This window comes from Ranitomeya imitator, chromosome 6 (assembly GCF_032444005.1).
Source record: "Ranitomeya imitator isolate aRanImi1 chromosome 6, aRanImi1.pri, whole genome shotgun sequence".
Lineage (NCBI taxonomy): Eukaryota > Metazoa > Chordata > Amphibia > Anura > Dendrobatidae > Ranitomeya > Ranitomeya imitator.
Genome location: NC_091287.1, coordinates 134,537,894 through 134,561,972, shown reverse-complemented (window position 1 = coordinate 134,561,972; position 24,079 = coordinate 134,537,894). Strand labels below are relative to the sequence as shown.

The 24,079-nt window shown below is 44.7% G+C and overlaps 1 protein-coding gene across 4 annotated transcripts in view; it reads right to left on the bottom strand.

Annotated features, from left to right (window-relative positions):
* ULK4 (unc-51 like kinase 4) overlaps window positions 1-24,079 on the bottom strand; it is a 941,213-nt gene that overhangs the window by 850,617 nt on the left and 66,517 nt on the right. For all 4 annotated transcript variants that reach the window (XM_069730129.1, XM_069730128.1, XM_069730126.1 and 1 more), the window contains exons 9-12: window positions 21,081-21,173; window positions 15,392-15,471; window positions 15,057-15,126; window positions 12,019-12,133 (exon numbers count right to left, since the gene is read on the bottom strand). In XM_069730129.1, the coding sequence (XP_069586230.1) occupies window positions 12,019-12,133; window positions 15,057-15,126; window positions 15,392-15,471; window positions 21,081-21,173 (358 nt within the window). The remainder of the gene's footprint in view (window positions 1-12,018; window positions 12,134-15,056; window positions 15,127-15,391; window positions 15,472-21,080; window positions 21,174-24,079) is intronic.

The following is a 24,079-nucleotide window of genomic DNA, read 5'->3' as shown; positions in this document are numbered from 1 at the left end:
GCCGAAGCCGGGGACTAAATTTATGGCTTCGGCCGGCGCGCACCCGCAGACTGAGGGGAAAAGAGCCGCGAAGCTCTGTGGGGACCCTGTCGCTATGGAGCCCTCCTCTGACCGCCGGAAAAACCCAAATCTCACAGAGCACTTACCCCAATATGGAGGGGGAGGCAGATGCTGCAGGTAGGAGCTGTGCCCGGGTAGATAGGACGGTGCAGGGTTGGGGAGCCTCCATCCACCATCCCTGCAGAAGAGGGGTGGAGAGGAACCGTCTGCCTCCTTCCATCATCCGCTATTTCAGTGGTGATGCAGTGGGGGCTGCTCGGACGCCACGCTGGAAGGTGCCTCTGTACAGCCGAGGGTAAAACCTGGTGGACAGGGCTGAATGTCCGGCAATAGGCCTGGCTGCAGAAGAGGATACTGAAGGTGAAACTCCAGTGCTCGTCTGATAAGGGAGGGGGGAGATCGGTGCCCTAGAAGGGGCCCGTCGCCCCTAGAATCAGCTCAGGCAGTGGCTTCCCACGTCGCAGGAGAGGATACGGAGAGGTAAAACTCCCGTGCTCGCCTGTTGATGGTTCGAGGAGATCGGAACATGAAAGAATCCGTCGCCCCATTCGACCGTAGTAAAAAACGGTAAAAAGGAGTTCTTTGGGTCTGAATAGCAGACCCGTCCGTGTGCCTCCTACGGACACTAAGCAAGAACTGGTTAGCTGGGAGCCAGCAGGAGGGTGTATACTGCAGGGGAGGAGCTAACTTTTTCTTTGTATTACTTAGTGTCAGCCTCCTGGTGGCAGCAGCATACACCCATGGTCTGTGTCCCCCAATGAGGCGAAGGAGAAATTAGAGTACATTGGCGTTCAGTCTGGACGCCATCCGACCTACATCTGGAGTGCTCCACAGAAGACAGATCTGAAGGAAGACTTCCAGGTCAAGGTCACATGAGGATGGACCCCCGACGGCGTCTGCCGCCCAGAGTTCTACTCCTGAGATGTGTAGTGCCGAGATCACCGAATGATAGATTGTGGCCCAACAGAGAATGTGAGGTACCTTGGCCATGACGCCTGACCGTGGGTATCTGCTAGATGATTTACGTATGGCACAGACGTGGGATTGTCAGATTGAATCGGATGGGGTGACCCGCCAGAAGGCAGTGGACCTGCTGTAGAACTAGCCGTACCGTTCGGATCCGCAGAACAATGATCAAGAGAAGAGGACTGGCATCGGTAGTCACTAATAACCATTGAACCAGGAGAAATGATCTCTCCTGGATGAGGAAGGAGCTCAGAGACTACCCTCTGAAAGCCTGTTTGACCTGCAGAAAATGAGAGGAGCGAAGGAAACCGCTTCCATTGTCGTTACCAATTTCCCTCAGAACCCTAATCGAATGGAATGAGTGAAAAAGCGCGAGCTCCCTGTTGAAGGGCCACGGCCTTGTCTCAAGGGAGAATTACTAACCGTCTGGAAGATTCCAGGATCATCCTCAAAAAGGATATCTGCTGGGCTGGAAGTGAGGAAAAACTTGTCTAAGTTTATCTGCCAGCCCAGGAAAAAGAGGGTATCGCAAGACATATAGACGACTCAGCGCAGGGCTGGAAGAGCGGCTAGAAAGTCGACCAGATAGGGCAGGACGACCACGCCTCTAGGGTGCAAGAGGAACATGACAGTCGCTATAACCCTTGCGAACACTATACGTGCGGTAGCAAGGCCGAAGGACAAGGTCATGATTTGAAAATGCTGTTCGCGAAAGGGAAAGCGAAGGAATTTTTGAAGAGGGGAAAACATAGGAATGTGAAATTAAGATCCCGAATGTCGGTGGATGCAAGAAACTCTACCTTTTTCCCTTGAAGTAATGGCTGAGCGGAGGAACTCCATCCGAAGAAGGGGGACCTTGTCAAGCTTGGTAGAAGTTTGAGGTTCAGGGTCGGTCATACTTTTCGGTCCCCTTTTTGGAACCAAGATACCATATATACTCGAGTATAAGCCGAGATTTTCAGCCCACTTTTTTGGGCTGAAAGTGACCCTCTCGGCTTATACTCGAGTCAGTGTCAGTGTGGGGTCGGCGGGTGAGGGGGAGCGGCGGCTGTGATATACTTACCTGCTCCTGGCGCTGTCCCTGCATGTCCCATGGTCTCCGGGCAGCGCTTCCTGTGTTCAGCGGTCACGTGGTACCGCTCATTAAAGTAATGAATATGCACGCATATTCATTACTCTAATGAGCGGTACGAGACCGCTGAACACAGGAAGATGCCGCCGGCTCCGGGAGACCATCTGACAGTGAGACGCTGCCAGGGACCGCGCCGGGAGCAGGTGAGTATATCAGGGGAGGGGGAGCATTGTGCGATAGTCACCTTCCACGTTCCTTCGCTGCGCGCTGCTCTGTCTTCCGTCCTCTGGCTGTGACTGGTCAGGTCAGAGGGCGCGATGACGCGATAAGTGTGCGCGCCGCCCCCTGCCTGAACAGTCAGTGCCGAGGATGGAAGACAGAGCAGCGCGCAGCTGTGGAAGGTGACTATCGCAAGTGCCGGGGGCCTGAGCGAAGAGAGGTAAGTATGTGATTTTTTTTTTAATTTTAATCGCAGCAACAGCAAATGGGGCAAATGTATGGAGCATCTTATGGGGCATATATGAGGAGCATCTTATGGGGCATATATGAGGAGCATCTTATGGGGCATAATGTGTGGAGCATCTCATGGGGCCCCTAATGTGTGGAGCATCTCATGGGGCCACAATGTATGGGGCCATAATGTGTGGAGCATCTCATGGGGCCAATATGTGTGGAGCATCTTATGGGCCATAATGTGTGGAGCATCTCATGGGGCCCCTAATGTGTGGAGCATCTTATGGGGCCATAATGTGTGGAGCATCTTATGGGGCCATCAACCTTTATGCAGCAACCCTAAATGACTATCGTCCTGTAGCCTTAACATCTCACGCTATGAAGGCCTTGGAAAGATTAGTGCTTGCTCACTTAAGACCAAGGGTCAATGCTTTTATCGATCCCCTTCAGTTTGCTTACCGACATAGATTGGGGGTGGATGATGCTATTCTTTCTCTGTAACATAGGGTACATTCATTTCTGGAGACTGACGGAACCATGGTGCGAGCGATGTTCTTCGATTTCTCGAGTGCATTTAACTCCCTGCAGCCACTTTTACTACACAAAAAGATGACTGATATGAAGGTGGAGGAGGGGATGAGAAATTGGATAACTGACTACCTATCAGATCGGCCACAGTTTGTACAGATGGGAGCAGTGGTGTCAAGCAGATTACTGAGCAGTGTAGGTGCCCCCCAGGGAACGGTGCTTGCGCCCTTTCTATTCACACTGTATACTTCAGACTTTCAGTATAAATCTGAACTTTGCCACCTTCAAAAATTTTCGGATGACTCCGTGGTTGTGGGATGCATTAGGGGAGATCAGGGGGATGAGGAATACAGAAGGGTGGTGTCGAATTTCGTGGATTGGTGCAATGGTAACTATCTACAACTAAATGTTAAGAAAACTAAGGAGTTGGTGGCCAACTATAGCAGGATTAAGTTGGAATGCTTACCGATCACTATTGCTGGTCAGGAGGTAGAGCAGGTGGAGAGTTACAAATATTTGGGGGTCCATTTGGATAGCAAACTGGACTGGAGATGCCACTCAGAGCTTGTCTACAAGAAGGGGATGAGCAGATTGTATTTCCTAAGGAAACTGAGGTCTTTTAATGTGTGTAGCAAAATGTTAGAAATGTTCTACCAATCTGTAGTGGCAAGTGCCATCTTTTTTGCAATCACGTGCTGGGGTAGTAGTGTGCGGGCCTCTGATGCTAATAAGCTGAATAAGATTATTAAGAAGGCAAGTTCTGCTGTGGGCTGTAATCTGGACTCTTTTGGGGAGGTCGTGGAGAAAAGAACTCTGAAAAAGTGTATGGCAATTATGAACAATAATGCACATCCATTATATGAGCTATTCATGAGACAGAAGAGCACCTTCAGCAACCGGCTAATACTTCTGAGGTGTAAGAAGGAAAAATATAGGAAATCGTTTGTGCCAACTGCCATGGGAATGTACAACAATAACATTAAGGTTAAACCACCAAGGTGAATGTCTACTTATTTCTCTACATTTCAGTTCACTCGTTGTGTATGTCCTATTCTAATGTATAATGTATAATGTTCTTCTGTCAACAAACTGTCATGTCAACTATGTACCGTATATACTCGAGTATAAGCCGACCCGAGTATAAGCCGACCCCCCTAATTTTGCCACAAAAAACTGGGAAAACTTATTGACTCGAGTATAAGCCTAGGGTGGGAAATGTAGCATTTACCGGTGAATTTCAAAAATAAAAATAGATCATTATTTCCCCATAGCTGTGCCATATAGTGCTCTGCACCGTTCATATTGCCCCATAGATGCTGCACAGATGCCCCATATAGTGCTGTGTGCCGTTCATACTGCCCCATAGATGCTGCACAGATGCCCCATATAGTGCTGTGTGCCGTTCATACTGCCCCATAGATGCTGCACAGATGCCCCATATAGTGCTGTGTGCCGTTCATACTGCCCCATAGATGCTGCACAGATGCCCCATATAGTGCTGTGTGCCGTTCATACTGCCCCCATAGATGCTGCACAGATGCCCCATATAGTGCTGTGTGCCGTTCATACTGCCCCCATATAGTGCTGTGTGCCGTTCATACTGCCCCCATAGATGCTGCACAGATGCCTCATATAGTGCTGTGTGCCGTTCATACTGCCCCCATATAGTGCTGTGTGCCGTTCATACTGCCCCCATATAGTGCTGTGTGCCGTTCATACTGCCCCCATATAGTGCTGTGTGCCGTTCATACTGCCCCCATATAGTGCTGTGTGCCGTTCATACTGCCCCCATATAGTGCTGTGTGCCGTTCATACTGCCCCCATATAGTGCTGTGTGCCGTTCATACTGCCCCCATAGATGCTGCACATAAATCTGTGCTGCCGCTGCTGCTGCTGCAATAAAAAAAAAAAAACACATACTCACCTCCCTTGATTGCAGCTCCCAGCGTCCGGTCCCGGCGCCTCCATCTTCCCGGCGTCTCTGCTCTGACTGATCAGGCAGAGGGCGCCGCGCACACTATATGCGTCATCGCGCCCTCTGCCTGAACAGTCAGAGCGCAGACACCGGGAAGATGGAGGCGCCGGGAAGATGGAGCGACGCCCGGCGGCTGGAACGCGGACAGGTGAATATAACATACTCACCTAGTCCTGGCGATCCTCGCGCTGTCCCTGCCTTCCTCCCCGTCTTCTGTGCTGCAGCATCTTCCTGTCAGCGGTCACCGGCACCGCTGATTAGAGAAATGAATAGGCGGCTCCGCCCCTATGGGAGGTGGAGCCGCTTATTCATATCTCTAATGAGCGGTCCCACGTGACCGCTGAAGAGGGGAAGACGCTGCAGCACAGAAGACGGGGAGGAAGGCAGGGACAGCGCGAGGATCGCTGGGACTAGGTAAGTATGCCTCAGCGCCCTCTCCCCCTCACCCGCCGACCCCACCACTACCGTGACTCGAGTATAAGCCGAGGGGGGCACTTTCAGCCCAAAAATTTGGGCTGAAAATCTCGGCTTATACTCGAGTATATACGGTAATTCCTTTATGATTTTTATGATTTAAGTTGTGCTGCTGTGATACCATAATTTCCCACGGGATCAATAAAGTGTATCGTATCGTATCGTATCGTAGCATTGTATGGGACAAATGTTTCTATGGAGCATCTTATGGGGCCATTATTAACCTTTGTGCAGCATTATATGGGGTATATTTTATTATGGAGCATCTTATGGGGCCTATCATGAACTGTATGAAGCATTATATGGGGCTCCTGATTCAATATGGATATTCAAAAACACTTAACCTACTGATGTCTCAATTAATTTTACTTTTATTGGTATTTATTTTTATTTTTGACATTAACCGGTAGCTGCTGCATTTCCCACCCTAGGCTTATACTCGAGTCAATAAGTTTTCCCAGTTTTTTGTGGCAAAATTAGGGGGATCAGCTTATACTCGGGTCGGCTTATCCTCGAGTATATACGGTACCTTAGATGTAGACCGTCCTGGACATCTGATCCACTGCTGGTTGGGTCTATAGGAAACATGCGATCCTTTGTTCCTGCGTGGGGAACACTCCCAACTTCTCACCGAATAACCGATCACTCTAGTAAGGGAGTGATGTCAGAGGCCTTTTGAACGCAGAGTACGCTTCCATTCTCTGAGCAATAATGTTCTTCTGAGGTTTGGGTCTGAATAGCAGACCCGTCCATGTGCCTCCTACGGACACTAAGCAAGAACTGGTTAGCTGAGAGCCAGCAGGAGGGTGTATACTGCAGGGGAGGAGCTAACTTTCTTTGTATCACTTAGTGGCAGCAGCATAAACCGTGTCTGTGTCCCCCAATGAGGCGAAGGAGAAATGCAAAACTGGTTGTTGTCATAAGCACTTTGTAATGTCAACCATTTAGGGTAAGTTCACACAGCGCTTTTTTTTCTGCATTAAAACCTCATCATCTTGGCAGGAAAGAGGCTTCGCCAAAAACGCAGGTTTAGCTGCGTTTTTTGTCGCATTTTTGGTGCGTTTTTTTTTCTCTTTGTGCATGCCAATGAAGTTGAGTGCACACAGAGGAAAGAAATCAACTTCCTGTAGATAGAATGAATAGATAGATTCATAGAATAGATAGATTGATGGAATAGATAGACTGATAGAATAGATAGATTGATAGAATAGATAGATTGATAGAATAGATAAATTGATAGAATAGATAGACTGATAGAATAGATAGATTGATAGAATAGATAGATTTATAGAATAGATAGATTGATAGAAGAGATAGATTGATAGAAGAGATAGATTGATAGAATAGATAGATTGATAGAATAGATAGATTGATAGAATAGATAGATTGATAGAATAGATAGATTGATAGGATAGATATTTTACCTGCGGTATCCTTTTCCCTGACATTTTCCCATGGCGCAGAGGTTACCTCAAGTCAGGCTGTGAGGGAGCGCCGACTCGGTGATGTCACCGCTCGTTACTGAGTCTGCGCCTGCTCCATCTCCTTCATTCCCCAGTAGCTTACAGCCCGGAGCGGTCACATTAGCAGTGCTCCCGGTTGTAAGCTTTATCTCCCCCAGATTCTGCCTGGGACACTTGTTATATTGGATCACGACGGATCAGGGAGTATACTTTTGGTTTATTATTTTTTTTCAGAAGATCGATGGATTCACTTGGAATGGCAGAACAATAAAATGGTAAAACTGCGTGGTGCTTTATTTCATTAAAATATGTTTTTCTGCATGTGTGTGTTTATTTAACCCTTTCATTACTATAGCATTAGTAATGGATAGCAGGGCTGTGGAGTCGGAGTCGTGGAGTCGGAGTTAGTTTTGGTTGGAGTCAGAGTCGGTAGAAATGTACCGACTCCAGATTTACAAAAAATGTATTAATATTTCGTAATTGAACTTTCATATGAATTTTATAAATGTTACTCAAATATATACGTCTATCAAACTATGAACAAAAGTGATAAGCAGTTCTGCTTGAGATAGAGATATTTCTTAGTTCTTGTGTGTCACTGTTCTCCACTGCCCTTATCTAATCTTATACTTGGTTAACCTCATGTTGCCCCAACCCCCCTACTTACAATGTATGAAACTGAAAGTGAAAATGTGTTGCAAATTCTTAGTAGTAAAGCTCCTCCTCTAGACTAGATGTTTGGGGTGCATCTTCCAAGCATCTCACAGCTGCTACTCAGAAGAGGAAGACTGTAAGAAGTATTATCCTTTCAACAAACTTTGCATCAGTTAACTGTGAGTACATGAGGAATAACAGTATTACTGACCACTATATCAGTTTTACGACCTGGCAATAATTTTGTACAATTGTTTTTAGGAAAAACAATTGTCATTTGGATTGTGAATGCAGAATTAAAAACCTGAGAATGTCAAAGAAGCGTCACATTAAATCAGCTGTATTTGAACATTTCACCATCACTCAAGATAGAAAACATTATGTCTGTCAGTGTAGGACAAATGATCCAGACGAAAACAAATGCTGTGAAGCCAAGATCAGTGCATATTCAGGCAAAGATAAAAATGCTCCTACCAGAGCTTCTAATCTAAAGAGACATTTACAGCGCTTTCTTCCAGAAGTACTGAAAGCAGTGGATGAGAAAGACTGCATCCAAACCAATGAACCAGTGCCCAGCTCTTCCAGCCAAACAAAGGAGCAGAGAACTTTGCAGCCATCAGTTGCAAGATATTTTGTCAGTGACAAAGTTACTGTGACAATGACAGTAGATACATTTAAAAAAACAGATCATAGAGCTTATTGTAAAGGATAGTGTGCCTATTTCATTATTTTCACGACCAGCTTTTATGTGTCTGAATGGGGAAATGGCCCGCAAGCTTGGTGTTTCTCTGGAGAAAGAGAGTATTAGAAAATTAGTAATCGAAGAAGCTTTTAAACAAAAGGAAGAACTTAAAAAAACTCTCAAGGGACGCTTTCTGTTTCTTAAAATAGATGCCTGCACACGTCACAGAGTGAACTATTTTGCCATCAATGTCCGATTTGTTTGTGACAAAAATAAAATAGTTACCAAGACATTGGCAGTAAAAGACACCAAAGCTCATCACACCAGTGAGTTTCTCCAGGTCTTGGTGGAAAAGGTTCTGCAAGACTATGAACTTAAAAAAGAGCAAGTTCTTTCTGTCGTAACTGACAATGCTTCAAATATGATAAGTACTATTAAGCTAATGAATGAGAGTAATGATGGTGACCAGCAGCTAGAAGAACATTCTGGGTCCACAGACACAGAAATGTTTGAAATAGAGGAACACAGTATTGTAACTGAGGAGCAAACTGAAGTTTCTTCAGATGAACAGCAACATGATAGTTTAGATGATCTTGTTGAAACGGTGTCAATACGTTCTTTCATCACATGCGCTGTGTTGTGCATACGCTACAGCTGGCTATAAGAGACAGTCTGTAAGAAGGACATGCTGCTGCACTGATTGGCAAGGTGAGAAAATTGACTCAATTTTGAAGAGATATGCTGGAAAAGGGGCAATTATTGATCAAGCCACACGATGGGGCAGTACTTAATGATTCAGTGTTTGGTTGAACTGAAAACCTTTCTTGTAGACATGGCTAACCCTCAACTGACGCTAAATGAAAGTCAGTGGAATCAGGTGACTGAGCTGAAAAAATTGCTAGAGCACCCATTTACAGTGACTAAAAAATTACAAGCAGAGGACTTAACTCCAGGTATTTTCTTAAAGGAGTGGAAGAACCTGATGTTTCGCCTGTCCCAAAGAGGAGGGTTAATTGCAAGTGGCATTGCTACATGAATGAAACGGAGAGAGGAGCTACTATTACAAAATAACATTCTTTTGGCAGCTGTTTATGTAGACCCAATGCATCGGATTCTTCTAGATAATCAACAGCTAACTAAAGGAAAAGAAGTTCTGTTTGAAATAGCAGTAAGGATGAAAGGGTTGCAGAACAGTCAGGAGGAACAAGAAGAATTTGGTCGTCCTGCCACATCTTCACCCTCATCAACTGATGAAGAATTTAATTTCGAAAAATATTTGGATCACAAGGACCGTGCAAAGCGTTCCCGCATAGAAGAGTCATCCCCATCAAAGAACACAGCCAGTACATTTCAGCAGAATTTTTCATGTGCACTAAAAGAAATTGAGAAATGTGACCGTTCATCAAAAACAACAGTGCAACAAGCGATTCCTCTGTATCCTGACATTGTCAGAGATGTTGCCCGAGTGGTTACTGCTTTGCCACCAACCCAAGTTAGTGTAGAGAGGTTGTTCTCTGCTCTCAAAATAATTAGATCAGATTTGAGGGCATCCATGAAGGAGGATCTGACAGAGGCAATACTTTTTCTGAGGACAAATTTATAGATTTCTTCTTATTAACTGCATAACAGTGTTTATTGCATATTTACTTACAAGAGTTTAGAAAAGTTTATAAAAGTTATTTGCTATATTCTAATTGTATTCTAATAAATATAGTTTTTGCTCTAAGTGGTCAGATTACCTATATGATGGTGAGAAACTGAATAAGCATGATGTTAATATTTGACAACAGTAAATTTATTGTTACGAATTGGCCATTTATGAAGGAGTCGGAGTCGGAGCCGGAACTTGATAAAATCCAGGAGTCGGAACTGTGGCTTACCGACTCCACAGCCCTGATGGATAGGTGTCTTATTGACACCTCTCCATTACTAAGCCTTGCAATAGAAAAGTGACATTAACCCCTTATTAGCCCGCTTGCCACCACTACAGGGCAAGTGGGAACAGCTGGGCAAAGCGTCAGAATTGGCGCATCTAATAGATGCACCTTTTCTGGGCAGTTGTGGGCTGCTATTTTTAGGCTGGGGGGGGCCCATATCCATGGCCGTTTTTTTAAATTGTTTATTTACATATTAAAAAAAAAAAAAAAAAAAAAAAAAAAAATTTTGAGGACCCCTCTATTCTTGATAACTAGCCTTGCTGAAGCTGACAGCTGTGGGTTGTAGCCCCCAGCTGTGAGTTTTGTCTGGCTTGTTATAGTGATGAGCGAGTATATTCGTTGCTCGGGTTTTTCAGAGCACGCTCGGGTGACCTCCGAGTATTTGTTATTGCTTGGAGATAGAGTTTTCATCACCTCAGTTGCATGATTTACGGCTTCCAGATAAGCTGAATACATGTGGGAATTCCCTAACATACAGGCATTCCTCACATGTACTCAGCCTATCTGGAAGCCGTAAATCATGCAACAGAGGAGATGAAAACTATATCTCCGAGCAATAATACTTGGAGGTCACCCGAGCGTGCTCTGGAAAACCCGAGCAATGAGTACACTCGCTCATCACTAGCTGTTTGTCAAAAATAGGGTGGAAACCACGCCGTTTTTTTTTTAAATTTATTATTTATTTATAGCGCAGGAGCGGCAGATGAAAACTCCCATCCGCCGCTCCTGCTGTCACTGTAATTAGCGGCTCTAGGTGTCAGATGATGGGATCAGTTGCCTCATCAGCTGACACCAGTGATCAGAGGTGAAGTTTATACCTCCGATCACAGCTGAGCACTACCGCCATCTTCTGACGGCGTGGGAAGCGCGCCTCTCTGATCTGCGGGTATGATTTCCCCGCCGATCAGCAGCGGTGTTTGAAACTCTGTCATATGCATGATAGCGCACCAAACAGTGTTATGTTGGGCCCCCTATTAAAGTGAATAGGGTTCAGGTCCCCTCTGCTGGATGACAGGCTGTATGGACGCATCATGCAGCCTGCCATCTAGATGTAGCAGAGTCGAGTGTGACGTCAAATCCGGATGTCCATGACTTTTCTGCAGTAAATATGCTGCAAGAAAAGTCAACCTTGCTTGAAAGAAGTGACATGCCCTATGTCCAAAAAACGCAGCAAAACAAAAAATACTGATCACACAAAAAACCAATGTGTGTGCATGAGATTTCTGAAAACTCATAGGCTTTGCTGGTACTGTAAAAAGCAGCTAAAAATTAGCATAAAAAACGCAGCAAAAAAAGTAGCAAAAACGCCCTGTGTGAACTTACCCTAATGAACAAGAGACAACCCCTCTAAAACTGTATCAGTTAGAAAAAAAGAAAGTTTGATAAATGATAGCTTATACTGAAATACACAATTTCCCAATGTGTCTCATCACTTTTAGCTCTTTTCTTTGCAGCTGAGAAGTTTTGACAAAATAACAGAAATTGATAAAAGGAGTTTGGATGAAGAGATTGACAACATGATAAGTCCTTGGGCCACGTGATCTGAAGATGTCTGATCAGAATAATAGGGAGGGGGCAATCTGTACGTAGTAAAGGAAGAACTTAAAGGACACAAAGAAGAGGAAGGATTGGTGGGGGGTCCAGACTTGTTGGGCATATCAATTTTAAACTATGCTTTACAGTATTAAATATTAGAATGTTTAAGGAGACACAAGCCATAAAACATAGAAATAATGCAATAAAAGAAAGCATACCATGAGCTTTGGAGCATCTGACGTTGGTAGCATTGACTGCCGGACTTTATCTTTTTGCTGCAGTAGATTGCTGGCTTTAGTCGTAGCACTGCTTGCTCTTGGGGTGGTATATGAGCTGCAAAATGGCCACAAGTTATCATGACTAAATATTGCAAACTATGAGTGGTAATGAATGGTTAGCATCATAAGGCCAGATTCACACATCATACATCACGGTACGAGTATGGACCACGATACACGGAACAGCTGACAGAGGGTCTCCTGATCCAAACTCAGCCTCATCTATGCCTGTGCGGCTGTGGAGTCCGAAGGTGAGAATCAATCCCACCTAAAAGTAGCTGATGCTTACTGCCTCATACAATCACTGCTAAGAGGCGCAGGCGGACAGAAAAGGCAAGAAAATATGGAAATTATTGATTAATAATCAATCAATAGGAGAGCGGACGTGTCCATAGACTTGGTTTATTACTATGCTACATCTTCATAAGACTGCATAGTATGATGTCACTCCGTATATTAATTGCACAGGCGATCTGAGTTAATGGTTGTGACAAGTAAGCAGTAAGTTGGCATGGTGCACTACACGTTTCTGGGTGACTGACGCCTTTTATAAAGTCAGCACTTAACATCCCCAGCATCCAACCTGCTCATCGATGATAGGTGTGTGAGTGGATGTTCTTCAGTATTATACAACTGTGCTGCCCCCATCACATTCCACTGGGGCTTGTTTGCATCATGCAGAAAACGGTATTTTACCAGGAATTGTATAAGGGGTATTCCCATCTCCAAGAACCTATCCCAATATGTAGTAGGTGTAATAATATTATTATCAAATACCTCCAATTAGAAATATAGCATAGTTCTTCTGATTCACTATGTCGCTTACCCCATGTGCAGGGATTGCAGTATCTTAGGTATCCATGGTTACGACCACTTATACAGTGAGAGTAAGTTGTTAGTGTTCGTAACGAGGGATAACTAAGCTACTGCCAAGGACAGCAGTCTGAAACACGTGTGTGTTAGGTGTTGAGTTCCCGCCGCTGCACAGGGGGAATCTCGAACCATCTCTGCTGCGATCTCACATTCTCCTCCAGCCGCAGTGGAGCCTGCTCAGCGGAGACGTCGGTCCCAGAGTCTGGCTCAAGCTGATACTGTGTGCTTGATTACTGCTGCCTTTCCAGGCTCTGCTTTTGTAGCCAGCACTGATCAGCAGCGAGCACTAAGTCCTGCTTTTCTCATACGGAGCATGCCCACGGGACAACCTCCAATTGGAGGTTGGGGGTCACATGCTCAGGTCCTGTTGCGGCTCCCATTGGACCATCAGGAAGGTCCCGAAGCGCTCCTAATACAAAAGGTTCGCATGGCCGCTCAGCCATGCGCTAGTGTAAACTTGCTAACATGTGTGTGTGTGGATGTATGCCTGTCGATGGATGAAAGCTCCGAATCATTCCCATCCCTAGTGTTGTTGACTGCACGTGAATGGTGGAAGCTACCTAGCACCTGACAGTGCTATCCCACACATCTAGCACACGATACTGCGTCTGTTAGCAGTGTCCGCCAGTGCGGCGCCGTGCAGTAATAGTGCACTTTCCTGGTGGTTAGTGGCGTCTGCCAGAGCGGCGCTGTACGCACCCTTGTGCAGTAAATTATTAGTTCTGATTAATCTCTGACAGCACAGTAGCGGTGTCAAGCGCAAGTGGACTAGAGGAACTCTTTCCCTGAGTCTTGGATCAGAGTTCTGTGACTCTTTGCTTGCGCTCTTTGTGCGGTACCGCGGCCCTGTGACGCAACAGGGTTCGCTTCCTTCATACCAGGTGAAGCTAACCCGTGTGTGTACTCACATTATACCGCCATATAGTCCGTCATTACCGAGCAGCAGGTGTCTTTTCTGCACGGTGGACCCAGGACTGTGAACGCACCTAATATCCTCTCTAATTATTATTTGGTACATTCCGCCAGTACCAACAGTGTGTTAGTTATGGTCGATAATGTAGTTGCAACTTTTTAAATCAGTTTTCAATAAAGTGTGTTTTTATTGCTGCTTGAATCCCCTTTCTTGTAGTTGCATTTCCTGCATCGGACCCTCATATGGCTGAGCCGAGCTTTCTTCCTTTTTATTTACATTGGGTGCTTTATTAACCTCTTTAGTTTCCATGAATAGTCATAAAGCACGATAACTTGCACTGATCATACAGATGAATCCCTGGTAAGTAGAGTGGACCTCTACTACCAGGCAAAGTATTTTACCACCACTCCACCAGATTATTAAAGGGGTATGGTGGGACTAAACTAGTTGATTTATCTGTAGGATTGGCGAGGGTCTGACACTCACCATTCCCACCAATCAGCTGGTATCTTCTCTGGGAGATGCACGTACATGGGTGAATAAAGACCACTGTTTTTTTCTCATTTTTTGAGTGCTCCCATCTTTGCTGCATATTGTCTGGGAGACAGATATATGCCATGTCTCCTATTTAAATAGATAGAAGCTAAGAAATGGCCACAAAACAGGGAGCCGAGCCGTTTTGTCCCCCTGTGTATCCCTTACATCAGCCCGTTACCCCCTTACCAGATAACTGATGGCCGAACACCTACCAATCCCATGGACAGGTCATCAATATCTTAACCTTGATGACCCTTTCAAAAGAAGTGTTCAAGGGTTAGTGCTGCCATACACAAATCAACCACTAATTGACTGTTTTACTGTAGAAAACAGTTGGAAAAACTTTCACTCAATGCTTCAAAGAGCAAAAATTCAGCGGCACTCACCAAGACGTAAAACAGAGCGGCTTATTCTATTAGCGGCTCATGAATGGGGTTAAGCAAGCCTTGGAATGGAATAAATCACTTTATTTTATGTCTTGGTGAGTGCCCTGTAATTTCTTCTCCTTGGAACACTGAGTATATGAGGACGATATCTCTGCCATTGAGCACCACTAGAAGACGACACCGATGATCCAATTACACGATATATAGAGAGCAGCATTATTACAAGATGGGGCAGCCACAGTCTACTGAATGCACTTTCTTTTAATTACCTTAATGAGAAAATTGCTTCATTTGATTCTCCATCCAACGCACTTTTGGGTCTTAAATGTGCAGAATTTTCTATATAAGAAAAGAAAACATACAAAAAAAAGATAATTACAGCATATATATGCCAATCTGACCATCTGACATTGTCAATAAAAGGCAAAATGACATTGAGTAACAATCAGCTCTACAATGGACTCATTCCCCTCCAGGGAAACAAAAGAATCAGACAGAAAAAATACATGTCTCCCCTGACAGCAGCCATGCTGATCATTAGATTATACGCAGATCCCATTGGATAAACTGTAATAAAGGAGACAGGATCACTGCGGATACAAACCAATCTTAAATGACTTGTGTATGTTTCCTGGAGTTTCCGGCCTGTCCTTGGTGTCACTGTCCGCAGCTTCCGTATGTAACCTGGCATAATAAAGGGACATCTCATGTTAGAGATTTTACATTTTTCTAGGAGAGTATAAAAGGACAGTGGTATTTCTTTAAGGCAGCATCATATAATGTAGGAATGCTCACAGGTGTGTGGCATAATCCAGGCAAGGCTGGAAGAAAAAGACTTGACATGCAATAACCAATATTTCAAAATATGTCTGGGAGGGTAGACACATACTATAGGATTGTTAGTGAGACTATGCTGAGTCTGGGGGCTTTCTGCCTATTCGGTGGACATACCCTAGATAGAGTTCAGTGGTGAACAAATGGTTAGAACAATCACTAAAACTGATCTTAGAAGAATCACAAAGGTTCTCAGAAAAAAAAAATTAAAAATTGAATGGCACTAAGAGCTGTGGTGCATTTCAAGGCATAAAACATATGATCCTTCAGGACTAAAAAAATGGTTGCTTTTTGCCACTGGGAACTGGTGCTTCACATATAATAGATAGTCCATAGAAAATAGAAAAAGAAATGCGGCACTCCCCGCACCCTCACTTTTTACCTGCCGATTCCAAGAAAATGTCTGTATATGGTAAAATAAAAGACATCAACTTCACTGCAATCTGGGTGAGTGCCGCATTTCTTTTTCTATTTTCTATGGAGAAGAATCACAAAGGATGCTGTCCTTGGCAACTTCACACATGGCCCTTCTTTGGGGACCACGAAAAATGGTCTCCAGGATCATTCTTGTAGCTACCAAGCAGATGACAGGGGAGTTGTGGAAATAATCCCTCCTCAAATACTTAAAAGTAGAAAACATAATATTCAGTTATATGAGTAAAAAAAAATCATATTTTAATTTTATCTGAAAACCCATGACTAGTAATGGGTGGACCCCTGGCTGTTCGGGTCCATGGGTTCAGCCGAACATCTAAAAAAATATTGGTTAAGGTATCAGAATCCGAACCCCATTCAGGTGAAAGGAGGGCCCGAGCATTCGTTGTTTGCCAAGCATGACCGCGCGGCAAACACTCTGATCAGCATCACAAGAGACATCCAAGGCCACTGTGGCATTTCTGAAGAATAGGGTGAAAGTGACTCAATGGCCAAATACGTCTCTTGATCCGAACCTAACCTAACACCTATGGGGAATTCTGATGAGACAAGTTAGTGTGTCACTCTCCATCCAGGCTCCGAAAGAGGTTGTTCTTGAAAAATGGAAAACGATATACATGGTAATTTGTCGCCAACTTGTTAATTCTATGCCTACAAGACTTGGGGCAGTCATTAAAAATGATGGAGGTCATACAAAATACAAGATGTAGTAGTTTATGATGTGGGGAGTGTTCATTATTGCATCAACCAGTCTGAGTACCTCTGAAGATTTTGTAATGAAAGTTATATTAATCTTACTTCCAAGTTATGGGTTAAAAGAAAAATGTTCTATGAAACTCAGACTTGTAAAAATTTTGGAAATTACTTCAGTGGGATATTAATTAAAATCTTACTTTTCAAAGGGGGTGTACTCATTTATGCTGAAAATTGTAAAATTGGAATAATAGTGAATTTATTATGACAAAGTGTTCAAACGGTTTGTCTCACAACAGCCCTTTTTTATTTCTTTAACCAGACAGCTATAAAAGGATAGAAAATTATGTTTGGCGAGGAACAGATCTGATTTAGGAACTCCAAAATGAGAAATTTTAACTGGTTAAATGCAGGTGGCACAAGAGCGCTTTCGATGAACTCCTATTAATGTCAGGATTACACAGACAATTGAACATGGATTTTTAATTAAGTACACAAGCATCATAGGGTCTAAGAGATGCAGCTAGTATTGCAAAATCTACTGACAGATCAGCTGTATAGCGAACGCTCACTGTTCCTTAATGTGCAGACAGCGTCTGATTACCCGGATATGTTGTTATTGTCATTAATGGCCACTAGATGGTGGTAGAACCAAGACAAATGCCTTGTTCGGCGAGTTTCCGCTTTCCCTTGTGTTAGTATGTCTGGGCAATGTCTCCTGAGCGCAGCATAGCCACAATAGACTAAGGCTATGTGCACACGTTGCAGATTTGGGTGCAGAATTTTCTGCACAAAATATGCATCTCCTGGCAGCGTTTTTTGCATGGTTTTGATGTGTTTTGTATGCTTTTTTGTGCGTTTTTGAAAGCTACATAAAGATGTATTATTGAACAAAAAAAAAAAGATTTGTGATGTCATTATTGTCCAACCTCCTCTTTTACATTTGTCCAACCCACACTCCATTACACACAGATAGATAGATAGATAGATAGATAGATAGATAGATAGATAGATAGATAGATAGAAGGAATGAGATGGATAGATAGATCTATGGACAGATGCATGGATAGTGTAGGGTATGTGTCCACGGGCCAGATTACATCCGGATTAGCTGAGGATTGGATGCTGCGTACAGCCGCAGCGTTGAGCCCGCAACATCCAGATGTTACCGCATAGTGGAGGGGATTTTATGAAATCCCGTCTCCACTATGCGTGCGAACACGCATCTGGCGGCCCTGCGTTTACGGACATGCGGTGCGTCTTTTCAGAACGCAGCTTATCCGTTTACCTTGAGGCGACGCTCCGTTGCCGCAAGGTAAATCACAGTACCCTATGTGTGGGGTGTGGTGATTCCGGATGTGTGCAATGAACACATCCGGATTCAACGAGCATACAGAAGGGGGCGGCGCTTTAGGCGGAGCGAGTTTTTTGCTCCGTCCAAAGCGCCGGCAATCCGGCCCGTGGACACATATCCTATAGATATATGGATAGATATATCTATAAATATATCTATAGATAGATTATCCATAGATATATAATAGCAAGGCCAATGTTTATTAATGTTTAGTTAAAAAAAAACGGTAAAAAAAATGGCGTGGGCTCCCACGCAATTTTCTGCGCCAGAGGGTGAAAGCCGACGGCCGGGGACCAATATTTGTAGCCTGGGAAGGGGCTAATACCCATGGCCCCCTCCCAGGCTATGAATATCAGCCTGGAGCTGTCTGCGTAGCCTTTACTGGCTATTAAAATAGGGGGACCCCCCCCCAAAGAAAAATGACGTTGGGTCCCCCTATATTTTATAGCCAGAAAGGCTACGCAGACAGCTGATATTCATAGCCTAGAGAGGGGCCATGGATATTGCCCCCCTCCCCCTGCTACAAATACCAGCCCGCAGCTGCCCCAGAGATGGCGCAAATTCTGGCACTTAGCCCCTCTCCCCTGTAGCGGTGGGATATGGGGTAATAAGGGGTTAATGTCACCTTGCTATTGTAAGGTGACATTAAGCCAGGTTAATGATGGAGAGACGTCAATAAGACACCTATCCATTATTAATCCTAGAGTAGTGAAAGGGTTAAAAAATAAATAAATAAAGACACAGCCAGAAAAAAAGCATTTTAATATTTTTAAATTAACCATACTTATCATACTCGATCGCCTCCAAAAAATTAAAAATAATAACCGTATACTCACTTTCCGCCGTAGTCCAATTAATAACGAGTGTCCCACGACGATCTCCCCTATAGAACAGTGACATCGGGTGATGTTACTGCTCTATAGACCCTCAGTGACACACTGACAGGAGACAATGGCTCCTGCAGTGCATCACTGAGGTTACCTTAGTACAGGGTCTCACTTTATGGCAATGCTGCGTGGGAATTTTCCCACACAGCAGTGCCACAAGTGAGACTAGGGACTATTTTTTTACAGTGGAGGAGGAATATATTGTGGAAGGACACCTTTTGTCATTGTATTCCTGGAGCCCCTGGAGGGCGGTTGCATCAGCTGTGGTGGCTGGTCTCCACGGGAGATCGTCGTGGGACACTCGTTTTAATTGGATATCTGCGGACACAGGGAGTGTATTGTTTGTTTGTTATTTTAATATTTTTTACAGGTGACACTGGCTTCGGGAACAAGGTGATGGTGAGTATGTACTGTATGTTATATGTACTGTATGTACTGTTATATGTTGTATGTACTGTTATATGTTGTATATACTGTTATATGTTGTATGTACTGTATGTATGTACTGTATGTGGCATGTTGCATGTGGCATGTTGCATGGTGTATGTGGCATGTTGCATGTTGAATGTTGTATGGTGCATGTTGTATGTTCTGTACATGTGTACATTTGTTTTCTGTGTTTTTTTTTTGTTTTGTTTTTTAACATTCAACACATTAGCCAGATGATGGGACTACTACTGTCCCATCATTGGCTAATGTGTCACTCACTGTCACTGTAGCAGGCATAGCCTGGACGATGCCTGCGCACACACACACACACACACAACCCCCCACATACATCCGGACAGTGCCGCACACACCCGGACAGCCCTGCACACACCCGAACCGTTCTGCACAGCGCTGCACACACCCGCAGACCCCGCCCACACACATACACGCACACAGTCACCGCCCACACACTTCCCTCCTCCTGAACTGCAGCATTTCTAGCACCCATATCCGGAGCAAAACTGCAGATCTTTTTTTACATCTTTGGTTTTGCTGCGGATGTGCCCGACTCAATGCAAGTCTATGGGTGCAGAAACGCTGCAGTTCCGCCCAAAAGAAGTGACATGCTGCGGAAAAAAAAGCTGTGTTCCGATGTGGCATTTTCCACAACATGTGCACAATAAGTCTGCGGCTCCCATAGACTTACATTGGTTGTGCACTACACTGTGGATTTGATGCAATTCCGTGCGGCAAAAAACGCTGCGGATCTGCAATCAAGTCCGCAACGTGTGCACACAGCCTGTAGCAGACATCCCAGGAAGCCCGGAACACAGACACAAACTCATTCCATATCCTTCTTCAAGAATTTAACGTGTATCGTAGATAAAGTGGTTTTGGACTTAAAGAAAATTCTCAACATTGAGACAAATATACTTTGTCCACATTCCTATAGATGGATGCAATGTGAATCCTGGCCTGTGGCCACTAGTGGGCTTGTTTGTAAACAGGTCACACTTTAGGCCTAGAGGAAGGTGAACGAGATGTCGCTGCCGAAGCCAACTCTGAGAATATACACATCACATTTGTAATGTGCCTTACGGCAGCGGCCATTAGAACTGCACACGTGCGCCATTAAGGGAGCGCTGAGAATTCTACTTTCACAAGTGGAGACCTACACTTTCAGGGTCTCCATATCCCGTACATTCACTATACTACATTATCAGAGAGAGGGTAGAATACCAAATCTGAGCAATTAACCAGGAGGCTGGCCATCATCCTATGTATACATACATGAGGTCACCCACTAACATCCTTCATTACATACATTACAATACAAATATGTATTCTGTACTGCTAATGGTATCTTGTCCCGAACAATACGTGTGGTGGTACCGCAGCCCATGTCAGATGTCCGTTCTGGGAGACATTTACAATAAGGAATCCTACAGGACTGCGGTATATTTTGGCACTATAATACTAGGTATTCCTAAATACACAGCTTATCCCTTCTTATCATGATCATACTTGGATATCACATACATGACACTCCAGCCTTCAATCTGGCATATATTCTCCCGATATATACGCCCAATATACACCATACTACGTATTTTTAATATTTGAGCATCTATTGTCCATTCAGAAAACCTGACGCTGCATACCTCAGGGTACAGACATCGGGGACACTGCCGTCGTCACCACCACAGAATGCGTCTTTCCAGAAGGAATGGCTCAGCACTTCAGTCCAGGTAAACCTAAAAGAAAGTAGGACAGCTGCGTTACTGAGTAATGACGGCACATGTATGATCGGATCGTCCTCCTCAGCATCCCGCGGTAATTGTCAGTTTCTCAGTATGGGAACTTATTCATCAGACGCTGACGAACTTATCTGGTAGAGCAGGCAGCAATGTCAAACTATCGTGTCCCAAAAACAACCTATAAAGGACAAACGTTAGTAACTGAATAAAGCCCATCGCCCACTATAGCAGTCTCGGGAATACCCTTATAAGTCGTGTAGTGTTTCCAAACACTGATCTCCCGGAGCGCTGCGCTCCCGACAGGTCGGATCAGAGGCACGGCTGCACCTCGCTCCCAACTGGGCATTCTCCCATTGTGCCGTATGAGGCAGGTTTGCTTCTGCAGCTTCGGAGGAATGCAGGGACAATGACACAATCCAGAAAGCACCAGAGAAGCGCTTATAATATAAGTTTAATAGCAAACACCTTCACTGCTTACCTAGCACACCAGCCACCTATAATACGCTTAAGAGGCGGCTGGTTCCCTAGACAACATCTAGAGGATTTTTAACAGTTAGTACAATTACAATGATGCTTATTCTTACAAGCATTTTGTATTTTTATCCATTTATCCTCATGAGAATAATCCCTTAAAGGGAATCTATCAGCAGCATGATGTAGGAAAACCGGTTTTTACGTACCGGTAATAGGATTTTACGGAGCCACGACAGCACCCCTACGAGAGAGGGGATCCGCCCACCTTCCGGACAGGAACCTACAGGATTTAAAGGGGCGGTCCCCCTCATCACTCCAGTTTGTGTTTCAGAGTATAAGGGACACCGCCATTGAGTTAGTACATAACATATATACTTAAACATTACTAAATACCATCACCTTCTAAAGAGTGATTTTTTAACAAGCACACTTTCCCCAAAGGGTGCAGAAACCAGTGAATAACTACGGGGGTGCTGTCGTGGCTCCGTAAAATCCTATTACCGGTACGTAAAAACCGGTTTTCCTATCGCCACGACAGCACCCCTACGAGAGATTTTCAAAGATCAATCACCTGGGAGGGACTACAGCACTAAGTACTGTACGGCCAAAAACTAAATTGGCCTCTGAAGATAAATCAAGGCGATAATGTCTATAAAAGGTGGAAGGAGATGACCACGTTGCCGCCTTACATATTACGTCTATGGAGACGTCCGCTCTTTCCGCCCAGGATGAGGCCATGGCTCGAGTGGAGTGGGCCCTGATGCCATCTGGTGGTGTCTGGCCTTTAGCAGTATAAGCAAGATATATGGCATCTCTTATCCATCTGGCGATAGACGCTTTAGTTACACTCGCCCCTTTCCTTGGATTCTGAAAGGAAACAAACAGAGCCCTACTCTGCCTCCATGGTTCTGTTTTATGTAGGTACTCTAATAGAGTTCTTCTGACATCTAACATGTGATATTTCTGCTCGTCAGCTGAATTCGGATTGTCACAGAAAGATGGTAAAATTATTTCCTGACTTCTATGAAATTTGGAAGCTACTTTTGGTAGGTATGCTGGATCAGGTTTTAACACTACCCTGTCCTGAAAGACCATTAAATAAGGAGGGTCTATCGACAAAGCTTGTAAGTCACTCACTCTCCTAGCAGAGGTCAGGGCTACTAGGAAGGCTGTTTTTGAGGTTAAATTTTTTATGGAGACAGAATCTAATGGCTCAAAGGGGGGTTCTGTTAAGGCGTCTAAAACCAAATTTAAATCCCATGGTGGTAATCTAGGAATATACACTGGGTTACTACGTTCAGTGGCCCTGATAAATCGGGAAACCCATCTATTTCCCGCCACATCACTGTTATATAACGCTCCCAAAGCTGATACTTGGACTCTAAGGGTATTTACAGCCAAGCCCAATTCTCGGCCTTTCTGTAAAAACTCCAGAATAGCCGGAATTGGGACCTTGCCAGAAAAGGGATTTTGGTAGAAGGCAAGGAACTTTTTCCAAGTTTTAGCATAGATTTTAGTGGTAACTTCTTTCCGGCTATTTAAAAGGGTAGATATGAGAGCCTCTGAAAACCCTCTTCTCCTCAATAACTCCCTCTCAAATTCCACGCCGTCAGATGCAGGGATTCCACATTGGGGTAACTGAATGGACCCTGAGAAAGAAGCTCCGGGCTGGTCGGCAGTACCAAGGGGTCGGACACAGACATTGCCCTGAGTAACGAGAACCATGCCCTCCTGGGCCAAAAGGGGGCAATCAGGATCACTCTCGCCCTCTCTTCCCTGATCTTCCTGAGTACTATAGGGATCAGACACATTGGGGGAAACGCATAAGCCAGAGGGAAATCCCAGTGTATTTGAAGGGAGTCTATTATACAGGGCTTGTCCGCCACCCGAAGAGAAGCGAACTTCCTGGTCTGCCTGTTCTCTCTCGTTGCAAATAGATCGATAACGGGCAATCCCCACAGGTCTACTATCTGTCTGAACACCCGTCGATTTAGAACCCATTCTCCCTGACGTAGAGAATGACGGCTGAGGTAATCTGCCTCTGTGTTGAGCTCTCCCCGAATGTGAACAGCTGATAAAGAGCGAAAGTGGGCTTCGGCTACTTTGAGTATGTCTGTGGCGGTGTTCATTAGGGATCTTGACCTTGTACCCCCTTGATGGTTGAGATACGCCACTACTGTTGTGTTGTCTGTCTGGACTCTTACATGTGAATCCTGCAGAGATGGAAGCAACCCGAGTAAGGCCTTCTTTACTGCCGTGAGCTCTTTCCAATTTGAGGACTCTTAAGCCTCTAAGAGAGACCATTGCCCTTGAGTCCAAACATCTCCTATATGAGCTCCCCAACCTATTGGACTGGCATCGGTTGTGACCGTGTTGTCTGGTACTACACTCCAGCGTACTCCTTTTCCTAAATGTCTTCTGTTTAACCA